Here is a 19418-nt window from a genome sequence, read left to right as displayed (position 1 = left end):
TGCAAAAGGAAATATTAAAATTGTAGAGTACTGGGAAAGATGGGTTAGTCTGTGGACATCTGAGGGTTGAAATTAAGATTAGAGTGCACTGTGTGAGTAAAAAATAGCTGTAAGTGTTGTCTATTAGTTTACTCCAATCAGGGAAGGGTTGGTAGGGTTGAGGAAAAATAATTTACAAAAATGTACTTTTGGTGAACTATTTCTTGCATTTAGGGAGCGATGTAACCAAACATTTATTCACATCACTCTATCTTTCATGAATAGGCCTTGTTATTTATGAGCTTTATAGTGTCAGATTGTTATCAAAATTGATCCAAAAGTTATCCAAATTAATTTCGATTCACTGTTATTGTATTTGCACAAGAGAGGAACCTTAACTAATCTTATAAGCAGAGCCTCACCCTTCAAAACAAAATGTATTTGAACGTTATCTTACAGTATGTCAGGATCTATGGCTGTGTGAAACTCTTTCAGGGTTATTTCAGATGTCTAATCTGTTAATAATGTCTAAGCTATCTATTAAACTTTTACACCATGCACTGATTTAGGCTGTAGATGAGTGAAATATAGGCCTATAGCCTAATTTGGACATGATATAGGCGTTCTACATGATAAGTACATTTTGTTGCAAATATAATAGCAATACTACAAATAAATAACATAAAAAAAATGTGTTAACATTATTTGAAACAAATAGTCTCAAGGCTCGATAATAGCCTTTATAATTATAGGCCTGCTGATGATATTATTCGGATATTCTTGCAACAGATGTTTATCAACCGGGCAGCACAGAATCTCGTCTTCAAAAGTGCAGCTGCTGCTCTTGTCTTACATTCATTCCCCCTCCGTTGAAAGTTTGACTCCATTCGTATTTGGCCTAGTCTTTACCTCGTTTTTGTCGCCACAATGTGCTGTGGGTGAGCGCACAGACCGCGTGCAATTTGTGCACAAAGCCGCCAGCCTGTTGTGATGCGCCGCGCGGATTGGTGAGCTCTGCTTGAGCAGCCTTTACAGACCACCTGCAATGACTCCTGCAAATGATTCGATTTAACAGTGATGAGAAATGACTTGGGGCGGGGTTTAAGGTCGTTTTGAGCTCCTCATCATACCGGGTTCTACTGTACATACCATGATGGAGATCTTGGAAGTATTGCTGTGCCAAAATACACGAAAATGGGCCAAAAGTGGATGCAGACACTTGTTTCACTGTTCTTTTGTCAAGGTAAGCATGGTATAGCCTATGGAGTTTTTCCCTTCAATGTAGGGCGGATAGTTTAAACAACAGTAATCGATGGATTTCCACGTCGCCAGAATACATGCACTCTTAAAGTGTGGCTATATATAATGTTTTAGCTTTTTCAATCTGAAATACAATTAGCCTAGGGGGGCCTATATGCACAACGTTCTTGGCATTCATGTAGTAAACTGACTAAATTGGCAACTTTTATTGGAACAAACAATACCATTGTAATAAATAATATAATTAATTTGTGTTGTAGGTTTGTCTCTAGACTGTCTTATTGTGAACTAAATGGTTTTAGGCTATAAGCTTGTAACCCAGTTGTATAATTGATCACGTTTCAGTCATTTCCTTTTTTTAAATACATCTTTTAAATAAGAAATTATTTATGTATTTATTTGTTGAATCTCAATTATGTTCACAAACGCTATCAAAAACTCTCGAACTGAGTTCTCTAACAGAGAAAAGGGATAGAGACCGAAACCCAGGGGCAACATGTTGATTTGGTTTCGAGTTTATTGCAACGTTAAATTCCAAGAATGAAGAAAAGCACATACTTTTTTGGGGACCAGATAAACAAAGACATCTTGATATTGAAGGCTTTCAAAAAGGCCCGAGATAGTGTGGTCTACAGCTGTGCATCAATCAACAGTAATTCACAAGTATTTGGTGAAGTAACTTGACTTGTTGGCCAGGTGAGTAAACTAGCTGCAATGGCAACAAGGGTTTTTCAATCAGAGGTTTATTGTAGCCAAAGCTATAGCCTAAATAAGTTTTAAACGGTCTGAAAGTTATCCATGCTAACACACCTCACTCCACTTAAAACAACCACGACAACGCCACCAATGACCACAGGCATAGAGGTAACCAGATCTACAACTGCCAAGTTTAGCTTCATCATCATCAACATGATTTAAATCATCATTGATAGGGTTGTTTTGGATAACCAAAGTTACACTGACTGGGTATTTGCCATTATCCAATGTGGCTGAACAAAAATGTGTTCCCTGTTTGACTTGTGCTTTTGCAGTGGGAAAGGTGGACCCTAGTGCATCCTGTGATCTGATCATTTGGGCCCATTTGCTGCTGGCTGTGGCTTCCTCTTTCTCCTCCTCCACCTCTTCATCCCTATATGCCACTGCAATCGCGAGTCCTGCATATGTGTACACCCACTCATACCCTCATGTATTTACGAAACACCCACTTACAGTATATACACTCACATGAAACACCCACTTACAGTATATACACTCACATGAAACACCCACTTACAGTATATACACTCACATGAAACACCCACTTACAGTATATACACTCACATGAAACACCCACTTACAGTATATACACTCACATGAAACACCCACTTACAGTATATACACTCACATGAAACACCCACTTACAGTATATACACTCACATGAAACACCCACTTACAGTATATACACTCACATGAAACACCCACTTACAGTATATACACTCACATGAAACACCCACTTACAGTATATACACTCACATGAAACACCCTTGCCCACCAAGCAAAACAAGAGCATTGAACCTAGTTGATGGAAATACAATATCAAAACAGAAGCATATGCTTCATACATACAGTAAAATGTGGTGGTGGATCAGTGATGTTATGGGGCTATTTTGCCTTCACTGGTCCTTGTTGAGGTCAACGGCATCATGAACTTTACCAAGTACCAGGACATTTTAGCCAAAAACCTGGTGGCCTCTGCTAGGAGGCTGACACTTGGCCGCAGGTTATCTTCTAGCAAGACAATAACCCCAAGCAGTAATCAAAATTCACAAAGAAAAGGTTAATTGACCACAGAATCAACATTTTGCAATGGCCATCTCGGTCTCTGGACTTGAACCCCATTGAAAATCTGTGGTTTGAATTGAAAAGGGCAGTCCAGAAGTGCAGACGAAGGATATCAAGGATCTGGAAGGATTCTGTATGGATGAATGGTCTAAGATCCCTCCAAATGTGTTCTCCAATCCCAATGTCATTATCCTCACAATAAGTTTGAATAATTTTGACCCCTACCTTTTTTTAAAACTTGTTAAACAAAATCTATTTCTTTGTGCAATTTTAGTAGTATAAAATAATATACTATAAACCCAGGATTTATAATACAATACTTTCCCATTTTTTTTTTTTTTTTACAAAAAATATAAAATATAGCTCAGTATTTGAATCATATATTTTATACAGTCATTTTTGATAATATTTATCAAGGGTGTCAATAATTTCAGGCCTGACTGTATATGTTTCCATAGTAAATACAGTTGAAGTCGGAAGTTTACATACACCTTAGCCAAATACATTTAAACTCCGTTTTTCACAATTCCTGACATTTAATCTTAGTAAAAATATCCTGTCTTCGGTCAGTAAGGATCACCACTTTATTTTAAGAATGTGAAATGTCAGAATAATAGTAGAGAGAATTATTTATTTCAGCTTTGAATTATTTCATCACATTCCCGGTGGGTCAGAAGTTTACATACACTCAATTAGTGTTTGGTAGCATTGCCTTTAAATTGTTTAACTTGGGTCAAATGTTTTGGGTAGCCTTCCACAAGCTTCCCACAATAAGTTGGGTGAATTTTGACCGATTCCTCCTGACAGAGCTGGTGTAACTGAGTCAGGTTTGTAGGCCTCCTTGTTCGCACAAACCGTTTCAGTTCTGCCCGCAAATCTTCTATAGGATTGAGGTCAGGGCTTTGTGATGGCCACATGCTTGGGGTCACTGTCCATTTGGAAGACCCATTTGCGACCAAGCTTTAACTACCTGACTGATTTCTTGAGATGTTGCTTCAATATATCCACATAATTTCCATCCTCATGATGCCATCTATTTTGTGAAGTGCACCAGCCCCTCCTGCAGCAAACACCCCCACAACATAATGCTGCCACCCCATGCTTCACGGGTTGGGATGGTGTTCTTTGGCTTGCAAGCCTCACCCTTTTCCCTCCAAACATAACAATGGTCATTATGGCCAAACAGTTCTATTTTTGTTTCATCAGACCGGAGGATATTTCTCCAAAAAGTACAATCTTTGTCCCCACGTGCAGTTGCAAACCATAGTCAGGCTTTTTTATGGCGGTTTTGGAGCAGTGACTTCTTCCTTGCTGAGCGGGCTTTCAGGTTATGTCGATATAGGACTCGTTTTACTGTGGATATAGATACTTTTGTACCTTTTTCCTCCAGCATCTTCACAAGGTCCTTTGCTGTTGTTCTGGGATTGATTTGCACTCGTATTTTTTTTTTTTACCCCCTCTATCTCCCCAATTACGTGCTATCCAATTGGTAGTAGTTACTGTCTTGTCTCATCGCTTCTACTCCCGTACGGGCTCGGGAGAGACGACGGTCGAGAGCCATGCGTCCTCCGAAACACAACCCAACCAAGCCGCACTGTTTCTTAACACAGCGCGCATCCAACCCGGAAGCAAGCCGTACACCTAGCGACTTGGTCCAGCGTGCACTGCGCCCGGCCCACCAAAGGAGTCACTAGTGCGACAAGGATAACCCTACCGGCCAAGCCCTCCCTAACCCAGACGACGCTAGGCCAATTGTGCGTCTCCCCATGGACCTCCCGGTCGTGGCCGGCTGCGACAGAGCCTGGGCTCGAACCCAGAGTCTCTGGTGGCACAGCTAGCACTGCAATGCAGTGCCTTAGACCACTGCTCCACCCGGGAGGCCTGATGTGCACTTTTCGCTCGAAAGTACGTTCATCTCTAGGAGACAGAACGCGTCTCCTTCCTGAGCGGTATGACGGCTGCGTGGTCCCATGGTGTTTATACTTGCGTACTATTGTTTGTACAGATGAACGTGGTACCTTCAGGCGTTTGGAAATTGCTCCCAAGGATGAACCAGACTTGTGGAGGTCTACAAAGCTTCTAAAGCCATGACATAATTTTCTGGAATTTCCCAAGCTGTCCCATGGGAGACCCATGTGGTGGCGCACAACTGGCCCAGCGTCGTTCGGGTTAGGGGGGGGTTCGGCCGGCAAGGATGTCCTTGTGCTCTATTGACTCAGCTATAATTTATCATTGTGTATTTCAATGTTATACATTAATTTGTATTATTATTATTAATAATAATAATATATCAATATTTATTTTTAAATGTTTTAATAAAAAAAAAAAATTGTGGTATCCAATTGGTAGTTACAGTCTTGTCTCATCACTGCAACTCCCTTACGGACTCGGGAGAGTCCAACCAAGCCACACTGCTTCTTGACACAATGCCCGCTTAACCCACAAGCTAGCCACACCAATGTGTCGTAGGAAACACCGTACACCTGGTGACTGTGTCAGCACCCGGCCCCCAACTACGATGCAGTGCCTTAGACCACTGCGCCACACAGGAGGCCAGATTTATTTTTAAATGTTACAATTATTTGTATGCCCACATTATTACAAAACAAAGTAAGTTTTACCTATTTACTATGGCAAACAGGTCCGAAATTATAATTTTTGCTCATCTTTATCAAGAGTGGCAATAATTATGGACCAGACCGTTAAGACTCTATTCAATCTGCATCACGGAAATTCAGCTTTACAGAGTGACATTAATTTAAAGGCAATGTTCCCGCTTTGGTGGAGACTGCTTTCATAGTAAACGCACACAAGGTGCACACTTTTGGGAGTTTTCTCCCCTAAACGACCGAACAGAGTTTGTCGTTAGAAAGACAAGCTTCTCTTTTTTGTTTTTCTCTTGTACTCAGGAAACAACATCCTATAGCCAACAACAGACTAGTGTAATCTTCAACAAGTATACAATGAATTAACTCTCCACAAGCATCTAAATATTCCTTTGTTTTAAATTGAGCGGTGTGTTTTAGTGTAGGATAGTAAAAACATCAGGTATAGTAAAACCACACAAAAATAACATTTGTGGGTTGAAACATGATTTTGCATAATATATTTTATGGAATATTATTGGTCAGTGTTTATAGTAAAGTAATTACAATTATTGCTGGGGGGGGAAAAAACTAGACAGACCAAAACAACTACATAAAAAATAAATATTGAACAGATTGAAACTTCAACCTGACATTCACAATGTAGTTAGTGATGCTTATGACACGGCTGTTCCTTGTCTTTTCTTCTCACAGACAATGATTTCCACTGCGAAAGAGGGAAACAAGATGGTGCAACGTTGTCTCTTTGCTATGAACCATTCAATTGATTATATTTGATACATTTCAACTGTAACATCATTTATCTAGTTGAAATAGCCTAGTTCTCGCTCTCTTCCTTTCATCAACATACTGGCTTTACGGCAGCTTTGTGAATAAGATTCATGTCATTACTCTAATAAATGGAGATGTATTAAGATGCTCTTCACTTTCTGACTTCCATGTCCTGGAAATATTACCGAAGACACAAGCTCTGCAGTGAAACCCCCATAAAACTAATTTAACATTTTATGCCTCAAATTGTTGGACTTACATGTATATTTGGAGGAAAGCAATATTTTTGGAACACTTGAATGATTAACATAGTGTATGTAAAATGTGAGTGTAACTGCAAAGGCATGTTAATGTGAAATCTCTTGTTACTTTATATTACTAATCTCTTACAATCTGAATGATGAGACAGAAAATGGTAAAGCTACATCTTTTTTTATTCAAATGTTTTGTTTACAAACACTTGACATCTATTGAAATTCTACTCTACAAGCGTCCAAGGCTGTTGCACTTCGAAAAACAGCCAATATCAGAGGAAGCAGTGTTGTAAAACTTAACAAAATGTACAAACTACAGAGCTGCTTTGCACAAGATAAAGATTTTCCTAATATTGCATGTGAAATCCTTTCTAAAATATATTAAAAGGTATTCTCTGTCCTGCAACAAAATATATATTAGGTTCCCTATACCAAATTACCCTCTTACCAATTGTGTATTCTACTAGTCATTAATTGTTTTTGACATTTTCTTATTGCCATTTTATAGGGCAAAGTACATTTAGGCTACCCCATGTTAGCTTCAAAATGTTTGTTTTTCTGTTGTTGAGGCACAAGCAGTTACAACAGACACTTGAATACTGAATACACACAGCAAACCAATTATTTTTGACATTTTTATTAAATTAGAATTCCCATTTCCAAAATATCTCTCAAGTTTTGAGTTTGAGACCTGCACCGAAATACTGTATGTAGAATTCTGTCATACCAGCTTTTGACTTTTTGAGTAGAAGTGATAGCTCTTGGGACTGTTTTACAGTATACAAACAAAGGCAGTTTACAGAGGTAGTGACCACCCAAGTTTACTTGTAAGTGCACTTTCGGAAACCAATACATGCTTCTACGAGGCAAAGTACACACATATAGACCCTTCTGTAAAGCGATATCTATCAAGAAAGTAAATATATAGTATTGCATGAGCTATCAGATGAATCCGTACCAAGCAGATCACTTCCTGTAAATCCTTTTACACATTTCAATATTGTAAACTAAGTATTATCATCAAACTAAGCAAGACTATGCTGTACGCTAGTGTCTTATGTTGGCTGTCCACATAATAGAAAACATGCTTTTCTGTGTACAGCAAGATTGCAAAGACATCACAATCCTATATACCCACTATACACTGTTCCTAAACCCAGATCACGCTTACTATTACCCAGATCACACTCACTATTACCCAGATCACACTCACTAGTACCCAACATTGTAGCAATGTTGAAGCAACATCACTGCAACATTGGGGCAATACAGACTGTTAGGGCAACACCTCCATTTTATTTTTCTCACAGGATTGGACAGCTGCTCTGTCATTCATGAGGAATAAATTACAACAAACTCTCTCTCTCGCCTTCTCTCTCTCACTCTCTCTTTATTTTGCTCTCCTCATCTCAAAGGAAAGAAACCAAAACAAGTACAATCTTCTGTCATGTGCGAAACCAAGCAGGAAAGGCATTGCACACAGCATGTGTGTGTGTGTGTGTGTGTGTGTGTGTGGTCATGTTTGTTTTTCATCCAGTATACATTCTCCACCATTTAGAAAAATAGAATCATCGTTCACAGCAGCTCCCTCTAGTGGCGCCTCCATGTGGCAGGGGACATGTAGTGCGCTAGAAACCTGAAAAAAAGAACATGCATCAGTCAATCTCACAGAAGACGACAAAATAATCCTATACTATGATACTAAATCAGACTAAATTGTAAGTATGCTAGTACATATAGAAGCCTGCATTGCAGTATCACAGTCACATTGTTTCAAGTTGGTTGAGTCTTGTAGGCTACTTTTGAAATCTGCTCCTGAGGTACTTGATGGTCAAGTCCTTACCTAGAGGTCTAGCTCTTGCCACCCTTATTTTTGGATCCTGGCACTACATCTGAACTCATCTTTCCAGACAGGTGGTCTTTGGCTGATGGGTTCTCCTCCTGTTGTTTCTGAGACCAAAGGTCAAGTCAATTAGAGGACATTTATATCAAATCACATGAATATGGGCATGTATCTCAAATGATTATTAGGATCTAATTTCATTTGGTTTTCTTAAGGTCTTGTTCTTACCTTTGACTTAGACCTTGACTTGCTGTCACTCTGCAATAAACAAAATTGACACCTTGTTCAGTGTGGATATAACTTCAGGGAGGGCTATGGTAAAGTGATACGGGAGACTTGTAATACGTCTCAATAAGACTAGAGGGCGCTGTAAGACAACCAACAACCATATCTGTTGCTCCATAACCAGAGAATCAATGGCAAGTTCATCTTCCAGTGGAAGCTGGTGGGAGGAGCTATAGGAGCTATTGTAATGGCTGGAATGGAATTCATGGAACGGAGTCAAACATGCGGTTTCAATATGTTTGATACCGCTCCGTTTATTCCATTCCAGCCCATCCTCCTATATAATGAGCCCATCCTCCTATCGCTCTTCATACCAGCCTCCACTGTTGTAGGTTAAATGTTCTACTATGGGGAATAGTAGATTGACATAGGCTAGTGATTTTGCTGTTCGTTACTCGTCTTGTTGGCTGAGGATAAGTAAATGTGGACAGTAAGTATAACATCTTCAAAGTGCGCATCAGAATTAGGTTAGAAGGACCGCAAATCATTGCATCCTCGACTTGCCTGTTCTGTTAGAATTAATTACCATAAACTAAATGGGATTTCTGTCATTCTGAGCATCGTGGGTGGACGGCCCTAATCAGGTTACGCACCCAATGGGTATGGGTAATGCATAATATGCTAAGTATTTTTGCAAGGTGTCATGCATATGAACTCAAGATAGTTTTTTATTGTTACAGAGCAGACATCATCATGCCCTGTCTATACAGGTTCTTGAAAGAGCAGCCAAGGAAGTAAGAGAATAATTCCATTTGAGCAGCAGCAAGTGATGAAAATAAATAGACTGAATGACACTGAAGAAGTATATTGACAAAAAGAAGAAGATGAACATGTGTACCTGTGTGAAAGAGAGGCCATGATAGAGTAGCAGAGGCACATAAAGGTCTTATCTGATAATGACATGGAGTCTGAGCTAAATAAATAAAAAAATATCAAGAATTTTGCAGACCAGCTTCATGGGCTTAGTAGCCTCAAATGCAGAGAGCGTGCAAGGGAGCAACACCTGGAGAGTGCGTGACGCACATGCATTCGGTAAGTCTGTATACCAACTACTGAGAAGTGCTTAAATCAAAACGCATCAAAAAAGTCTGAATCGGGCCCTGTGTACGTACCTCCAGACTGGGCTGTGTCTGCTTTGTTGTCACAACTACTGAGGTTGCAGCAGGACAAGGTGAGGAAGAGAAGTCTCTAGACAAGAGGTCGAGGGCACTGCTGTCATCCATAGATGGCTTTAAGGAAGGAGGAAGACGGGTCACAAGTGTACATACGGTTTACATGAATTCACTATGACTTTTATGAGTGGCACTGTGTTCAACACAGTATGACATTGAATACAACTGATCTGTACGATTATAGATACAATTGTACAGAAACGCTACCTGCTTGGGCCTAACATCCGCCTGGGCTTTGGCCTCTGCCTGTGAGGAGAAAATACACACAACCTTATTAAAATATACAGCCTTACTTACACCTGGGGTGGCAGGTAGCCTAGTGGTTAGAGCGGTGGGCCAGTAACTGAAAGGTTGCTAGATCGAATTCCCGAGCTGCTAAAAATCTGTAATTATGCTCCTGAACAAGGCAGTTAACCCACTGTTCCTAGGCCATCATTGTTAATAAGAATTTGTTCTTAACTTACTTGCCTAGTAAGGTCAAATAAAAAAAATATTAACGTTTCCCAAACTTGTTTTTTGCATATTATCGATAGAAGAGTGTAAAAATAACGTAAGGGCCATTTACTACCATTTTTTTGGGGTGTATTGCATTTACCACGTATTAGCGTTAGCATTTATGCTATCATTAGCACATTACATTAGCATCTTCAGGAATACCCCTTTTATTTCCTACTACAACCCTGTATATGTTACCTTAAGGTCTTTCTCTGTGTGCCGGTACTCAGCTGGAAGGCTGACATCTCTCTCCCCCATCTTGATAAGCTTCTCCTCCATGATCTTCTTCTCCTAGAATAAGCAGAGAGCAGACTCAGGTAAAACAACAGATAGCATTAGCTCATATAGGCTAAAGGTTTCACTGCAGTGAGGTAAGGCTTATTTTTTTGACCAAGGAATAGCCTTCAACAGTTGTATTGCACAAGAGTGAATTTCCAGTCGGTCACACTTTAAACTAAATACATCATGTGTAGGCTTAATGAAGCCTTCACATCACTCTTTATAAGTACCTTGACGATGTCCCTGACTGAGACAGGAACGGGCTCTGGGATAGGAGTCATGTTCACTAAGGTGTCTGACAAGGCATCCAGAGCATCTACCGTCCCTGTAGACAGCTACACACACACACACACACACACACACACACACGGTTACATGTCACTGCTGACAATGGGTATCTGACTGAGCCACTAAATGTGAATTAGGCATAGGACAACAATAATCTCACATTGTGTGTGTGTATCAGTACCTGGCGGTTAGCAGCAGATTTGACTGCAGGGGCAACAGTTGGAGCTACAAATTCCCCTGCCAGGGCATCCAAGGCAAAGTCATCTGTGGCCTACAGACACAAAGGAGGAGAGGAGAGATGGAGGGAAAATGTATATGGTAAGTGAGTTGTTCTGCTACCGATGAAAAACGAAGAGACACTTAAAGCAACCAGACATAAAAACACGTATTGGCTGGTCATAGTTTTATAGAGAGCAGACCAATCACTGGATGGTTTGATAAGTGAGTGACCAATGGTAGAGGGTGTTGTTCACCTGTGTTGGACGAGCTGGGGGGCAGAGGACAGGAGCCTGGACAGTTGGAGCCACAGAGGAAGACATGAAGTCACCTGACAAGATGTCCAGAGCCTCACCTGAGTCCATGGAGGGCTGGGGGGAGGGAGGGAGAGAGGGAGAGAGGGAGAGAGGGAGAGAGGGAGAGAGGGAGAGAGGGAGAGAGGGAGAGAGGGAGAGAGAGAGAGAGAGAGAGCAGGAGAGGAGCGGAGCGGACGGGAGAGGATAGGGAGGAGGAGAAGTGAAGAGAGGAAGAAGAGACATAGTATTGATTATCAAATTCCCTTACACCAATAACTCCTGGTTATCTTTAGTTCTATTTCTTCTCATAGTGAAAAGTAATATATTTTTTGATCTCCCAATGACCTGTGCTTTGTGTAAATGAGGCTCACCTCTATCTTGGGAGGAGGCAGGTCTTTGCCTTTGTCCTCTGTGAACCTGTACTCTGGTGGGAGAGTGTCATCCCTTTCACCCACAAGCACAGCTTCCATCTCTGTCAGTTTGCCCTCCTATACAGCACATATGAAAATTTAAAAAACACACATGTATATATACACACACACACACACACACAACAGAGCTGAAATGAATTCTATCCTTAAAAAATGTCACTGGGTCTGCTACACTATGTACTATACTGTAAGCTAGTCATTGTAAGAATTGAATAGAATAACTTTATTGTTCAGTGTATGTATACCGTGACAATGTCCTCAGGTCTGATCTTGGGAGGTTCAGGCGCTGGTTCTGGAGCAGCCAGAGTGTCTCCCAGAGCACTGAGAGCATCCAGGGACATACCCTAGAGAGAGAGAGAGACACACACACACACACACACACACAGGGATCAGCTGTGTGCAGGGACATTTTTTCTTCAGTTGAGTCTCTTACTGCGCCTTAGATTTCTCCTGTGTCTACACGTAGCGTGGTTACCTCATCAGTGGTGGTTTTAGTAGGTGCTGCGGGTTTAGTAGTGGCAGCGGGTTTAGTAGTGGCTCCGGGTTTAGTAGTGGCAGCGGGTTTAGTAGTGGCAGCGGGTTTAGTAGTGGCTCCAGGTTTAGTAGTGGCTCCAGGTTTAGTAGTGGCTCCGGGTACAACAGAGGCCATGCTGGGGGCTTCAAGGTCAAATGTACAAACGGCTCTCTATAGACAGGAAGCAAGAGCAAAACACATACACATATGATATGACCTGACAGTACGCAAGGTATACTGTACATATGCATACACACACCATGACCCGACAGCCGTCAATACACAAGGTACACACACACACACACACACACACACACAAGCACTTGTACACACATACACACACAAACAATATGATTTGAATACAATGAACACACAACATAACTAAACATATACAAAACACCTGTGAGTTTACCTGTGGGGGGTTGTCGAAGTGAGGCACCACGGGGGCCTGGACAGCGGAGGCCTTAGTAGGGGCCACAAAGTCTCCAGCCAAGGCATCCAGGGCTGCTAAATCATCTATTTTGGCCTGGGAGAGATAGACTCACATACTTACAGCTTTTAATGCCTTCCTAAGGCTGTCATAAGATTGACAAAATGGCTGTTGATTCGTACTCACATGCCATATTATGATAGCCCTAAAGTAATGGCACTGGAGTGACTTTCACTTAGAAGATTACCAATAGACCCATAGAAAATGAAACTATTGGAGGAGTAAATCGATTCATAACAGAGTTGACCAATTAGTGGATGGTTTGATAAGTGAACGATCAATGATAGAGGGTACTGTTCACCTGTTTGGGAGGAGCTGGGGGGCAGAGGACAGGAGCCTGGACAGATGGAGCCACAGAGGAAGACATGAAGTCACCTGACAGGATGTCCAGAGCCTCGCCAGAGTCCATGGAAGGCTGGAGAATGAGAGAGAAAACAGAGTACAGAGAGGAGAAGTATGAGTACTGTTATTGATCTGGCCAAGGCTTTCGACTCTGTCAATCACCATATCCTCATCGGCAGACTCGACAGCCTTGGTTTCTCAAATGATTGCCTCGCCTGGTTCACCAACTACTTCTCTGATAGAGTTCAGTGTGTCAAATCGGAGGGTCTGCTGTCCGGACCTCTGGCAGTCTCTATGGGGGTGCCACAGGGTTCAATTCTTGGACCGACTCTCTTCTCTGTATACATCAATGAGGTCGCTCTTGCTGCTGGCGAGTCCCTGATCCACCTCTACGCAGACGACACCATTCTGTATACTTCCGGCCCTTCTTTGGACACTGTGTTAACAACCCTCCAGGCAAGCTTCAATGCCATACAACTCTCCTTCCGTGGCCTCCAATTGCTCTTAAATACAAGTAAAACTAAATGCATGCTCTTCAACCGATCGCTACCTGCACCTACCCGCCTGTCCAACATCACTACTCTGGACGGCTCTGACTTAGAATACGTGGACAACTACAAATACTTAGGTGTCTGGTTAGACTGTAAACTCTCCTTCCAGACCCATATCAAACATCTCCAATCCAAAGTTAAATCTAGAATTGGCTTCCTATTTCGCAACAAAGCATCCTTCACTCATGCTGCCAAACATACCCTTGTAAAACTGACCATCCTACCAATCCTCGACTTTGGCGATGTCATTTACAAAATAGCCTCCAATACCCTACTCAACAAATTGGATGCAGTCTATCACAGTGCAATCCGTTTTATCACCAAAGCCCCATATACTACCCACCATTGCGACCTGTACGCTCTCGTTGGCTGGCCCTCGCTTCATACTCGTCGCCAAACCCACTGGCTCCATGTCATCTACAAGACCCTGCTAGGTAAAGTCCCCCCTTATCTCAGCTCGCTGGTCACCATAGCATCTCCCACCTGTAGCACACGCTCCAGCAGGTATATCTCTCTAGTCACCCCCAAAACCAATTCTTTCTTTGGCCGCCTCTCCTTCCAGTTCTCTGCTGCCAATGACTGGAACGAACTACAAAAATCTCTGAAACTGGAAACACTTATCTCCCTCACTAGCTTTAAGCACCAACTGTCAGAGCAGCTCACAGATTACTGCACCTGTACATAGCCCACCTATAATTTAGCCCAAACAACTACCTCTTTCCCAACTGTATTTAATTTTTATTTATTTATTTATTTTGCTCCTTTGCACCCCATTATTTTTATTTCTACTTTGCACATTCTTCCATTGCAAAACTACCATCCCAGTATTTTACTTGCTATATTGTATTTACTTTGCCATCATGGCCTTTTTTGCCTTTACCTCCCTTCTCACCTCATTTGCTCACATTGTATATAGACTTGTTTATACTGCATTATTGACTGTATGTTTGTTTTTACTCCATGTGTAACTCTGTGTCGTTTTATCTGTCGAACTGCTTTGCTTTATCTTGGCCAGGTCGCAATTGTAAATGAGAACTTGTTCTCAACTTGCCTACCTGGTTAAATAAAGGTAAAATAAATAAATAAATAAATAAAACTGTGACTCAAAACTCAGTATACTATAACATCAGATCCCTTTGGAGGTCACCACTGGTATTTACTATAGGTGTGGGACATGAGGCTTTTGATGGCTTCAGAAGGCTCACCTCTTTCTTGGGAGGAGGCAGGTCTTTGACTTTGTCCTTGGTGAACCTGTACTCTGGTGGGATAGTGTCGTCCCTCTCACCCACAAACACACCCGCCTCCGATGTCAGTTTGCCCTCCTGCAGAACGGAAATGTGCACCAAAACGTTTTACACACGCGTACACACTCGCACACACAAATGTAGCACAGGCGGAATACAAGTCAAGTGTACCGTGACAATGTCCTCAGGTCTGATCTTGGGAGGTTCGGGCGCTGGTTCTGGAGCAGCCAGCGTGTCTCCCAGAGCATTGAGAGCATCCAGGGACATACCCTGGAGAGACACAGACAGAGGGACAGAGAGGGACATGAAGAAAGAAAGGACAGACAGACAGAGAAAGGGACACACACAAGGGGTTAGATTGAATGATCAACAAGCACACAGGATGATACATAGTACAACAGTAACAGTATTTCATTGGTTAGATAGAAACTGTATCCCTCCTATGACAAACCTCATCTGTCTTAGGCTTGGTGTCCATTGGGGAGTCAGCCAACTGAAACGCAACAAACGTCAATAGATAACAGCTTCATGACCCGACAGAAGTATTACATGGAATACATATTTTGCATGGAAATATTTCTTGCTGCCGACACAGTACAGAACCCAACCCGCCTCAAAGCATGACAGGCTGAGCTGCAATGATGGACAACCCAATATAACATTGGAAATAAGTGTTTGTCAGTGTTTATGTAGTGCTCATGACATTGTTGCGCATGGCGTATTAATGTGTGGTCATGACGTAGGACTTGCTTTCTTTGGGGTTACTTACCTTTTCCACCTTAGCTTTCTTGTCCGCGGGGGGAGCAGCAGACTTGGTCACAACGGGAGACATAAACTCAGCTTTCTGGAATGGAGGAGAGAGATTATTTGATTCCGTTGGCTGAGCTGCAGTGATGGACATCCCAATATAACAGTGGACATAAGCGTTTGTCAGTGCTGATGACATTGTTGCGCATGGCGTATTAATGTGTGGTCATGACGTAGGACTTGCTTTCTTTGGGGTTACTTACCTTTTCCACCTTAGCTTTCTTGTCCGCGGGGGGAGCAGCAGACTTGGTCACAACGGGAGACTTAAACTCAGCTTTCTGGAATGGAGGAGAGAGATTATTTGAGTCCGTTGAATACTGCTGCTTGGGTTCTAGTTGAGAGGAAGATGGGGAAACCCTTTGGTAAAAAGCTCACTTGAACCCTTCACTATAAAGCGGTCTTCACAGCAGCGTATCTTTACATGACATAAGTTGTCATAAGCTATTACAGCCGACATTGGTGGGTCAAAATTACATGACACTGTCATGTTGTTTGCAACAGTATGCAGGGCAGGCTATTCATCCATGACATAGAACCATGACATAGTAACCAGTAGGTGGCTAGAAAGTAAGCAGTCCGACAACCTAGCCAAAATGTTGCCAGGTGTCATTATGACCATGTTATGTCAATTGACATTCCCTGACATGGCTTTTCATAAGAGTTTACCATGTCACGCTAATTTATTTTAGAATACAGTTTTACAATGGAGGAGTCGAGTGAAATATCAGCGCTCTTCAGTTACCTTGACGGGAGCGGGTGGAGGGGGAGTGAAGTTGGAGAAGCCAGCAGACAAAGCATCAATGGCAGCCAAGTCCTCCACTTTCTGTTAATAGATGAAATTGTATCACTATCATATATTAAACATGAAGAGTCGGGACCGCTGTCTCAACCGAAAGACTATGGGACTAATAACGATCCTGTTACCCAATGTATGTTTCAGGGAACATGACCCATAAGTGATTATAACCTGGAAATAGTGAAGTCTCACCTTCTCCTGTTTCTGAGGGATGGGAGCAGTAGAGGTCGTGAACCCAAAGGAGAGGGAGTCCAGAGCTTCATCTGTGCTCATGGGTTTCTGATACAAGCAAACAAACAAAGCATAGTTATACACAAAGGTTTACAGTAAACGTTGTGTTTTCATAATCTGCCACTAGATGGCGCTTTAGACTAACTCCAACCATTGAAAGAGGGCAGAATAATGTAGACCAGACCACACGTAGCAGACCAGAAGGAAAAGTACTGACACACCCATTACATTCCCTAGGATCTTACTCGCAACCAAGCACTTGGCAAAGAATCCCTTTACTTAGCATCAGTTGTATTATAAAAATAAAAAAACAACATAACCAATGGCCAATTTTAGACAACTCACTTTGGCCAAATACTTGATCGGTAAAAGAGGTTTCCTCGTATCCAAATAATTTCTTAGAATCAGAGGTATACAACAGAGAGAACTACAGTGCAAGATAAGGTGTGGCCCAAAGTTGGGACAGAGGGTGAATAAGTGCGTGCATGGGTCGTTCCACGAAATGGGTTTCTTTTGCGTCCCTTTAAATATTTAAAGTAGAAATAGTGCACCAATATTGAATTTGAAATGCCTGTTATATTAAATGAAGTGCCCTTTTATATAGACAACATGAATTAAATAAATCTGAAGAAATCAAAGTGGCAAAATTCAGCATTTTGACATGTCCCTACGTCAACCCTGTGTATTTTAACCCATTTAACCCCAAAAAATTGGCAAGTTTCACCATCATCGTACAGCCCTAGTTAATTTGTTGCTTTGACAAAGTCATTTTGTCACGACTTCTACCCGAAGTCGTTGCCTCTCCTTGTTTGGGCGGTGCTCGGCGGTCGACGTCACCGGTCTTCTAGCCATCATTGATCCATTTTCCATTGGTTTTGTCTTGTCTTCCCACACACTCGTTTTCAATCCCATTCATTACCTGTTGTGTATTTAAGCCTCTGTTTCCCCTCATGTCTTTGTCAGAGATTGTTTATTGTCAGTGTTGTGTTTATTGTGTAGTTGTGCGACGGGTCCTCGTACCCATGTTTGTTTATATTCTATTCTTATTAGTGTTATGGAGCATGTTACGTGGACATTCATTAAAATACTCCATTGCGCCTGACTTCCCTGCCACCTATAAACACACACACACGACTCTAACACATTTCTGAAGATTATTATTTTTGTCATGTGATTAGTGATTCATTTACATCGGTCCCTCATTTTAAGGTCAACCCTGTTATGTGTACTGAACTCTTGATTTAATATGGTGAAACTATACCTTTTTAAATGTATTTTTTTAACAATTTCAACGTTTTTGTAAAGCTTGCATTTAATTGCCACTCCCTATTGCACACAACAAACTTCCATTTCCCCTGTCACAATTTATGGCTGATTTAAGATGAAATTGTCAACCCTTTACGGTCAACCCTGTTACGGTCAACCCTGTTACTTTATTTGGCACTTAATTGAATAATAGGGCAACATTTTGATTTCCGCCAAAATATACATTTTTATTTAAATGTGGGGGTGGGGCTATGGCTTAAAATGACTAAAATGCTTTCTAAATATAGTAACAATCAAATTCTAAACAACTTTCATATTTCTTATAACTGTAAAATAAATATGATAATACTTAATATTACAATATTAGCACTATTTAATTTAACTGCCGACAGAGAATGTTCTATTACACGTCCACTGAGCGACACCATTCAAATGTGTGCAGACTCGTTCCAACTTCAGCTTTAAGCACAATTTCGTCCGTCTGTGACCAAAATAAAGTGGTAATTGTTCCAATTCTATGAAATTATTTTGTATTTTTTCATGTTGAAAGCTTTAAATCCGGCAGAAAATATCACAGTGAGATGAAACCACAGTGGCTGGATTCACTAGACTGTCACCGTTCATATGCTGTCTCCCAGGCTGGGCTGGGTCGCTCAGAGGAAGAGCAAATTTATCTGGATAGTCCAGAAAATGTGACACGTCACTTCCTACACAAATGTGGGGTCTGTGTATGGGTGAATAGGCGTGGAGTAATGAGTGATTGTGTGTTGACAATGTATCCTCTTGTAGTGTGTGTGCACAAAAGGGTGTGGCAGAACTAGAACCGACTGGTTGAGATGGCTCTACTGTTGTTTGCAAAGCCAACACCCCTCAGCGCAATGCAACATTCCACACTGTAGAGGTATCCAACACTGTCAGAAGAGACCGGGGCATCAGGCCTATGGTTTATTTTGTTCATAAAGTGTGTGTGCGTGAGTCCGTGTGTGTATGTGAGAGATTGAGAGAGAGAGGCAGAGAGAAAGAGGAAAGGAGAGGGGGGGTCAATATCTCTGTGTTTTCGCCACAGCATACAGTGCATCGCCTGGTAGTAAATACAATGACTTACCGGGACATCGTTTGGCTTGACATCTGCAACTAGGGCCTACGAAAATGAAAAGAAATCAGAAATTATTCTATATAAT

The 19418-nt window shown here is 41.6% G+C and overlaps 1 protein-coding gene and 1 long non-coding RNA gene across 51 annotated transcripts in view; one reads left to right on the top strand and one right to left on the bottom strand.

Moving 5' to 3' along the window:
• The first annotated feature begins 907 nt into the window (after positions 1-907).
• On the top strand, positions 908-7915 carry LOC109868607 (uncharacterized). Its single transcript, XR_004210192.1, has 2 exons — positions 908-1222; positions 6360-7915. It is a non-coding gene; the product is annotated as an uncharacterized LOC109868607 (long non-coding RNA).
• LOC109892235 (calpastatin) overlaps positions 7313-19418 on the bottom strand; it is a 70221-nt gene continuing 58115 nt past the window's right edge. For 33 of the 50 annotated variants that reach the window (XM_031825977.1, XM_031826023.1, XM_031826160.1 and 30 more), the window contains 22 exons: positions 19343-19378; positions 16933-17019; positions 16687-16767; positions 16148-16222; positions 15907-15981; positions 15589-15630; positions 15309-15407; positions 15099-15215; positions 13302-13415; positions 12923-13036; positions 12472-12681; positions 12242-12340; positions 11937-12053; positions 11527-11640; positions 11235-11324; positions 10996-11100; positions 10685-10777; positions 10199-10237; positions 9932-10048; positions 8763-8792; positions 8535-8641; positions 7313-8327 (listed from right to left, as the gene is read on the bottom strand). In XM_031825977.1, the coding sequence (XP_031681837.1) occupies positions 8543-8641; positions 8763-8792; positions 9932-10048; positions 10199-10237; positions 10685-10777; positions 10996-11100; positions 11235-11324; positions 11527-11640; positions 11937-12053; positions 12242-12340; positions 12472-12681; positions 12923-13036; positions 13302-13415; positions 15099-15215; positions 15309-15407; positions 15589-15630; positions 15907-15981; positions 16148-16222; positions 16687-16767; positions 16933-17019; positions 19343-19378 (1953 nt within the window). In that variant the 3' untranslated portion in view covers positions 7313-8327; positions 8535-8542. The remainder of the gene's footprint in view (positions 8328-8534; positions 8642-8762; positions 8793-9931; positions 10049-10198; positions 10238-10684; positions 10778-10995; positions 11101-11234; positions 11325-11526; positions 11641-11936; positions 12054-12241; positions 12341-12471; positions 12682-12922; positions 13037-13301; positions 13416-15098; positions 15216-15308; positions 15408-15588; positions 15631-15906; positions 15982-16147; positions 16223-16686; positions 16768-16932; positions 17020-19342; positions 19379-19418) is intronic. The other 17 variants (XM_031826017.1, XM_031826072.1, XM_031826252.1 and 14 more) reach the window with 2 other exon arrangements.

The sequence above is a fragment of the Oncorhynchus kisutch genome, linkage group LG1, assembly GCF_002021735.2.
Source record: "Oncorhynchus kisutch isolate 150728-3 linkage group LG1, Okis_V2, whole genome shotgun sequence".
In the NCBI taxonomy this organism is placed as follows: domain Eukaryota; kingdom Metazoa; phylum Chordata; class Actinopteri; order Salmoniformes; family Salmonidae; genus Oncorhynchus; species Oncorhynchus kisutch.
This window is presented reverse-complemented; position numbering and strand designations above follow the sequence as displayed.